Raw genomic sequence first — 8260 nt, 5'->3', positions numbered from 1 at the left:
CCTTGCACTGTTTCAAAGGCAGGAGGTAATGGGGCAGGGAGAAATACAGTAGATAAACCAGGAACAAATCTATTCCCCAGCCCAGCTGAACTTCACAGTGAGGCAGGATTCTCTCCTCAGTGCTTCCTAAAAATATTCTCATTGATATTTTTTCCCTTTTTGCTTTCTGAGGAATTTTTTCCCCCCATTATCACCACAGCATTTCCAGCAGAGACTTTTCCTGACATTCAGCACCATTCTCCTCTCCTCTCTCCATGTAAAACCTCTCTCTTGTATTTTCCACAAAAAATAAAGCTTTTCTCACTATCCCCTCAATTTTAACAAAGAAATCTTTCCCCTTTCCTCATGCAGCCCTTTTCCCACCTAAACCTGTCCCCTCAGCACTTCCTTGCCCCTGCCTGCAAAAACTTCTTTCCTTGGGTCTCCTCACAGCCATTCCTATCCCTGTATCATCTTCTTAATTCTTATTCTGCAAATAATAAGATCTGATCATTTGATGGTTCTGGTCAGGGAATTATCAGAGATCCAGTGACCGACCTGTGCTGAAGCAACACCAATCTCAGGGTGGTTTTGCTGAGGTTAAAGCAAAAACCTCATCCAAGCATCCCTGCTGCAATTCCAAAGCTTTTCCCAGGAATGTGCCACTGTTACCTGCCTCTTTTCCTCCTCCCAGCCCACCATTCTTTTGGAACATGCTGGTGAAACACAGCAGCAGTTTGCAGCCTCATAAAACTGAAACTCCAGGTCTCCATGGAAGCAAAATCCCAGCTTTTGCCTGCACCTCCAAATAAAGCCAGGCAGCTTTCCCATTTACAGCCCACAAAAAAAAAAAAAAAAAAAAAAAAAAAAAAATCAGAATGCAATTAGGAGAGATTCTTTGCCTGAGGCACAGACTGTTTCCTCCAAAAGACTCAAAGCTGGGGTCAAGCTGGGCTTTGAGCTGCTCACATTTAAGCAGTTGTTTTCCTCACATTTAGCACAGAGCAAGGAAAAAGCAGCTTGTTAATGAGCATATTATTCTCCATTTTAACTCCTGGATGTGGCCTGATATTTGTACTGCAACTGACTGGATAAATGCAGGATAAGAAGGCACCACATGGATTTTTTAATAGCAGGTACTTGTATGGCAACATGGAGAATGTGTAGTTGCCTTAGGAGTTATTTCCACTTTTCCCAAAGCAGCTTCTTGGCAGTTATAAATCAGCATTCTGCCACTTCTTTATTGCTGCCTGGACAGGCCAGGATGGATTATCACTCCACAAACTACTCTGCACATTTTGGGAATTGCTGCAAAGCCTGGAGAAAGCTTTAACTGTATAGTCTCACTAATTCAGCTGTGGCAGCTGAATTAATACCAAGCCTGTGTGTATGTAATTTTCCCTATCACAAGAAATGTCTACATTCATGATGAAGGAAATTTCTATAGTAATAAAAGGAAAAATCCAGTTATCAACGGGTCAACAGCTGTTTTGCTGAATGTCACAAAAAATAAGACAGGGAATGCTCTGATTTTCTTTTCCACACACTCAGATGTGTTCAAGTAAAACTTAACTGAAAATGAACGAGAAACTGAGATATTGTTCCCCACATCCCATTTATAGTGCATGGAAAAGGAAAAGGGAAAAAAAAAAAAAAAAAAAAGAAAATAATCCTTTAGAAAATTGCAGATTTTCTTCTATCAGGATTTATATTCTTCTTTTACCCTCTGCTGCTGCAATGCAATCCCCAGAGACTGATGAATAAAAATGTGAAATGACTACAAAAACACCTCTTTAGTATCTTCTAGCTGCTGTTTTAGCAGGTCACTGTCTCCATTATTACCTGCTGAGGTGTCTTACTGAAGACAGTCACATTCAAAACTGGAAATTAAATTTCCATTTCCTCAGACTTACATCAGTGTTGCCACATGAATGACCCAGTTATTTACAGTCCAAACCTCTAGTAAATAAAATCAAGTATTCAGAGAATAACTCTCTTATTTTCCCACTAATGCTTTCATAATTTTACAGTAGGCAATGGAATATTATTATGACCAGTTTGGGCAGACTCACTTTGAGTCAAGCAAGATCTTGAACCATTAAATATTTATGAAATTTCCATTTCTTTTCATTATCCTCTTAATTTATTAAGTTCATTGCCGAGGTGGTACAAGGCTCATTGTCTATACAGCTGGTTTTCACATCTGGCAATTCATGACAAGATGAGGAACAGAACAGTGACATTGGTTGACAAAAGGTGACAGAGATGTGCAAAATCTGTGGCACTCCAATGGCTACAGCAAAGGCTGACTTGAAAGCTTTAAAAGACCAAAATTTATCTAAACGTTCTTAAAAATTGCCTTTTCTTCCAGCAGTTGATCTCCTCGGGGATAAAAAAACCAAAAATGATGGCACCAATGAGTTAAATCAAGTACACAGGCAAGGTAATAAACACAGAACACTGAAATGGAGTCAGCTGCACGTGAGGATGCAAACACAGCAGGGATAACAGAGAAAAAGGAGTTTCTGCCTGATGAAACGCAGACCTTCAGCTCCTCAGCCTCTCCCAACTTCGTGAAGGGATCATGTTCAGTACAAATACTGTGTATTATTAAGGATTCCACACACTTCCTAAATTTAACCTCTACCACCAAGTTTAAACTTCACAAACAAGCAAACAGGTCGTTCACCAAGGCTAAACATTTACACAAACAGATCACACGTGAACCTGACGTGTTTCAACAGCAAAAATCCCTTTACAGCAGAGCCTTTCCCCCACTTTTTTTTTTTTTTTTTTTCTCTAGGTGCACAGTTCCTAAGTGATAATAAATTAATTTTTCGTGTTACAGCAGTCAACTACATACAAACAACACATACTAAAATCTACCTCACTAGATACCTCTCTGAAGGTAACTACTTCGTGTATATATTAAATTTCAAGTAATGATCAGCCCAAGTCGGTTTTTTTTTAAAAAAGAAAACAATCAGACAAACCAACAACCACTAATCCCAGAGACAAGAACACGAGGGAGATACACTTAACTACGAGGACTACAGGAACAGATACACTGATAGAAATGGGACAAATTCTCAGCACTAAGGCACAATAGAATCAGTACTAGAGTATGGCTAAAACCTTACTTTACTACAGCATCAAGTGAGGAGTTCACAGGGAGTGTTCCTACGCTCAAAACACTCGGCTACAACATCAGTGAGTTCTGTGGTCAAGAAGCTTCTACCTTAGTGCAGCTGCATTGCTAAAGGAGGGGATTTCAGGGGCCAAGGGGGGGGCTCACTTATATCTGACTTATAATTAAGGGTTGCTTCCTACTTCCTCAACGAAATGGAGTTTTTCTTCCATGATTTATCCCTTTATCTTCACTCTTTGTGAAACTATGACACAGTTCTGATGGGAGAAAAGCAGGTGTTGGATGTTGATGGTCGCTGGAGCTGACCAGAAAACCCCAGACCAGAAAACCCCCGTTGTTTTTGGACAGTGGCCAGTCTAGGCCCCAAAATTTGTGACCAGCATGATACAGAACCCACCTAAAACACAGGATTAAGTGGGCTTTGGATCAAACACACACTCAGCTATGGGGTTTGTGGTTCCACCAGTCAGTTCTCCTGAACTTCAGACAACTTCACCCCACAGGAAAGAAAAAAATCAAGCATGGATCTAAGACCAAGAGGTTTTAGGTTTAAAATAAAGGTGTCCTGGAGAGTCTTGGTAAGATCTGCCGCTTGCCCTTAAAAACAGACAATTTCTGGGACTTGTGGAGCTCTGCCGCCGCTTTTGATCCGCTGAGACGCCACGAGCTGGGTCACCACGAACGGCTCCACCGCAGGAGCAAGAAGAGCTCCGAACTCCGCGCAACCTGGAAATTCGGGCACGGCAAACCCCACGCTGCCAGAACAATCTGGAAAACCTCTTCCCTCGCCGGAAAGCTCCGGAACGACCCGCAGCAGCAGCAGCAGCAGCAGCAGCAGCAGCATCACCCCCTCCTCCCGCACTAGGCGCGGCGCGCAGCGGCGGCCGCGCGTCCTCCGCGGGGGCTCATGAGGTTCTCGGTGATGTAAGCCACCAGCAGGCAGATGAAGACGAGCATCACGCAGATGGATCCCCCCACGGCCGTCATGGCCACCACGATGTCGCGCATGGCCGCGGGCTCCACGCGGAACTCCACGCACTGCGCGGGCGGCGCGGGGCGCGGCGGGGCGAAGCGCGGCCGCAGGCACAGGCGGTAGCGCACGCCGCCGTGCGCCTCGGCCAGCAGGTAGTCGCGACACGCGGCTCCCAGCTCCACGCTGTCGCAGGGGAAGCGCGTGTAGGTGCCGTCCCAGGAGCAGTTGAGCACGAAGCCGCGCAGGGCGGCGGAGGGGCGCGGCGCCGGAGCCCCCCAGTGCCGCAGCCCCCACTGCAGCAGCACGCTGCCGTTCCGCAGCACGTTGGCCACCAGCGCGCCGCCCGCGGAGCGGTGGGCGCGGCAGCCCCGCGCCGAGCACTGGAAGCCGCGGGCCGGCGGGCGGAAGCACAGCCGCGCCCCCGCAGCATCGCCGCCCACCTTGTAGGGGCACCACGGCTCGTCGGGGTCGGCGCTGGGGTCGGCGGCCCCGAGGCACAGCAGGGCGAGCAGCGGAGGCAGCAGGCTGGGCGTGCCGGGCATGCCGGCGGTGGCCGCCGCATGGAGGCTTGCGGGGCGAGCGCGGGGCGAGCGCGGGCTCGGCAGCCGCGGCGGGGCCGGCGGTGGAGAGGCGGTGCCGCCGTTAACTCTCGCCGGGCTGCGGAGCGCCCGCCCGCCCGCCCGCTGCGGCCGCGGCTGCGGCTGCCCGCACGGACGCGGCGCTCGGGGCTCCGCACGGGGCCAGGAGAGCGGGGAGCCCGCGGGGCGGGGGGCGAGACCCCCCGAGGGCGGCAGAAAGCGATAGTGAGATCCCGCAAGAGCCCGCACAGGGGATGCTGAGACCCGCAAAGGGTCGGCACAAAGGGGTGATGAGACCCCGCGAGGGCGGCAGAAAGGGATTCTGAGATCCTGCAAGGGTCGGCACAAGGGGATGCTCAGACCCCGCAATGGGTCGGCACAAGGGGATGCTCAGACCCCGCAATGGGTCGGCACAAGGGGATGCTGAGATCACGCAAGGGTCGGCACAAAGGGATTCTGAGATCCCTGAACGGTTCGGGAGAAAGGGATGCCGAGACCCCATAAGGATCGGCACACGGGGATGCTCACATCCCACAAGGGCGGACGCGGGGGATGCTCAGACCCCGTAAAAGCCGGCACTGGGGGTGCTCAGACCCCGCAAGGGTCGGCACAAAGGGATGCTGAGACCCTCAAGAGCCCGCACAGGGGATGCTGAGACCCCGCAAAGGATCGGCCCAAAGGGATGATGAGACCCCGCGGGGGCGGGCACGGGGGGATGCTGAGACCCTACAAGGGTCGGCACAAAGGAATGATGAGACCCTACAAGTTGGTTGGTACAAGGGGATGCTCAGACCCTATAAAAGTCAGCACGGGGGGATGCTCAGACCCCACAAGGGCTGGCACAGGGGGATTTTCAGACCCCACAAGGGTTGGCACAGGGGGATTTTCAGACCCCACAAGGGTTGGCACAGAGGGATTTTCAGACCCCACAAAGGCTGGCACAGGGGGATGCTCAGACCCCATAAGGACTGGCACAAGGGGATGCTGAGACCCCAGAAGCGTTAGCACAGGGGGATGCTCAGACCCCACAAGGGTTGGTACAGGGGATTCTCAGACCCCACAAGGGTTGGCACCCTTGGGGATGTGCAGCCCCCCCATCCCTGCTGTGCCCATCCCCCCCAGTGCTTGAGGGGCTGCTCAGTCCTGTCTTGATCGAGTTGCAGATTTCATTCCACACCAAACAATGCTATTAAAAAAAAAAAAAAAATCATGTTTTCGATCTGGTTTTACACAGGATCTCGTTTTAATTTTATAACAGAACATAAGCATTTATCTGTATTTAACCTGTAAAATACAGCAATTCTCACGTTACACGGTTCAAACCCCCAGAACTGTGCCTGGGGGTGGCCGGAGGTGGCTCTGTCCCCGAGGGCTGACACCAGCAGGGCTGGGGAAGGTGACAGAGCTCCCCTTCAGCTGATGCAAACCTTGTAGAAACAACTGAGCTCACACGGATTTTATTTTATTTTTACAACAGTGAGAACCGCACACCCAGGCTGCTTCAACCTCCTGGCTTTGGGAATTTAAATAAACTCGGCCAGGATGTAACAGAGACACGAGATCCTCCCAGGAGGTCAGCTGAGAGCAGGGATAACTCTGGGTCTTAGTGCACGCCCTGAGACAGAAGGATCGGGGATTTTCCTCTTCCTGCCCTCCCCAAATTCCATTTCCTCCCTCTGCAGCAGCACCAGCCCTGCACCCAAACCTGCAGCTGGAGGCAGCAGCTGATTCTGCAGCACAGGAGGAGACAGCAGGGCTCCATCCCAGCATCACTCTGTAATTAATGTTCTCTGACCTTGAGAGAGGTACAGGAGAGTATTCACTTGGCTAAATGTGGGTAGAAAAACAAAAATACAGCCTTAAACAGTGTCTGGAGATCCTTTGAGCTGTTAAACTGGTAAAAGTTGCTTTAAGTCCTTTCTGAGTAGCAGGGGGAAAACAACATTTTTTTGTTTGTTTTGATCAGGTTTTATGGAGAATTGTGCTCCAGATTTTATAGCAAAACATAAGCATTTGTCTATATTTAACTTGTAAAACAGAATAATTAACATATTGTTTTGTTAAAGCCCTCAGAGATGTGCCTAAACACATTGCTGTAGCTTTCACTGTTACTTATTTAGAAACACACTGCAGTTTGCTGTGTATGTTTCCTTTAAAAACAAAATTTGAATTATCTAACTTGACAATACAACAAAAATAAGATCCCAAGGCCTATTTTTATTTCACAGCCTGAACAGACCAAACTCAAATCATACCTGGAAGGTGATGCTTGCATATACATAAATTTAATTCACAGCAGTGTGGAATTTGTTTAAATAATTTTGTTTTCTGATGCATTGAACATGGGTGGTCTGGCATCAGGACACCTTTTCCTGTTGGAAAGACTGGAGTTTTCAAGTGTGTGGTTCCTAACGAAATCTTTATTTTACCAATATCAAGTACTGCAAGTTATTTCCAGATCTGGAAATGTGGAAATTTTTCACCAGATTTAATGGGGGTGTCTGCTAGCCTATGGAAAGTTGCCAGAAATCTCTTTTGATACTAAGAGGGATCAATGGGAATCAATAAAAAAAAATAGGAGCAGCATAGAAAAGGATGCTGAAGGTGCAGTTATGGCTTGGAAAACTCTCAGATATTGGAGCAGGAAGAGGTGCTGTGCTGCTGAAGGCACTTCTTGGCAAATTTACCTGTGGAATTCCAGCCAGGATGCAAAAACTGGAGACCTGACAGCCCCTCCTGAGAAATGTGAGCATGTTCAGGAAGTGGCTGGAGCCAAAGCAAGCAAGTTTTTCCTCCTTCAGACTTTGTGTCCTTCTCCTACCAGCAATGAAGAGCAGATTGCTTTCCAGAGCTGTCATTATTTCCATGTCCAGGGAAGAGATCTGGCACCAACCTCTGTGGTTGCTTGTGATTAACAGCTCTGAGTTCTGGAACAGGGAGGAAAAATGGTTTGAACCCATCAAAAAATGTGTAGCACTACAGGTTAACTGCACTTCTGCACTTTTTTTTGGCCTTGCAGTGTGTCTGAGCAAAACCTCAATTATTTCTGCCCCAGCCCAGCAGACCCTCATGCTTTGGCTGTGTCAGCCTGCCCGTGCTGGCTCCCTGTGAACCCTTTGTGGCACTGTTTGTTCTGTTAGCAATCCATCTGTTTCCTGAGACCTCGCTCTGCAGTAACACAGAACCTCAGCATTCTGCTGGAACCAAACCCTGTGCTCTGCCCTGAGCTCTGGGCCCCAGCAGCACCCCAGCTTGCTCCACAGCCTCCAGACAGACCCAGCACCACAGGGTTTGGCTTTTCTGCTTCTCCTCCCCTGGCTTTATTGTTTCTTCTTGGAGGAAACAGTGAGTGAGAATTAAAACTCGCTGCAGGCCAGGCAGTGAAGCTCTGACAACCCACAGCTCACAATTTATACAAGACTGCTAATTTTAGTCTCAGATGTGGCCAGGGCAGACAATCCCCAGGGCAGGGATGTTTGAGGGCAGCACATGACATATGGTTCCTAAAGCATCCTCCAAGCTGGGAGCTCTGCACTCAGGCCTGCAGCTCCCCCCAAGTCATAACTCTGAGGATTACTCACC

The 8260-nt window shown here is 48.9% G+C and overlaps 1 protein-coding gene across 1 annotated transcript; it reads right to left on the bottom strand.

The window, feature by feature from the left end:
- Positions 1-2105: 2105 nt before the first annotated feature.
- FNDC10 (fibronectin type III domain containing 10) lies at positions 2106-4712 on the bottom strand. The gene has a single exon (XM_056508111.1). The coding sequence runs from the start codon at positions 4640-4642 to the stop codon at positions 3989-3991; it is 654 nt and encodes a 217-aa protein (XP_056364086.1). The 5' UTR covers positions 4643-4712; the 3' UTR covers positions 2106-3988.
- Between the last annotated feature and the right edge of the window lie 3548 nt (positions 4713-8260).

This window comes from Oenanthe melanoleuca, chromosome 21, assembly GCF_029582105.1.
Source record: "Oenanthe melanoleuca isolate GR-GAL-2019-014 chromosome 21, OMel1.0, whole genome shotgun sequence".
Classification (NCBI taxonomy): Eukaryota; Metazoa; Chordata; class Aves; order Passeriformes; family Muscicapidae; genus Oenanthe; species Oenanthe melanoleuca.
The sequence above is the reverse complement of the archived record's forward strand: the minus strand, read 5'-3'. Positions and strand labels throughout refer to the sequence as shown.

What these genes read in the sequence shown, in the direction of transcription:
- FNDC10 (XM_056508111.1), bottom strand. Translation starts at nt 4,642, where the DNA reads ATGCCCGGCACGCCCAGCCTGCTGCCTCCGCTGCTCGCCCTGCTGTGC.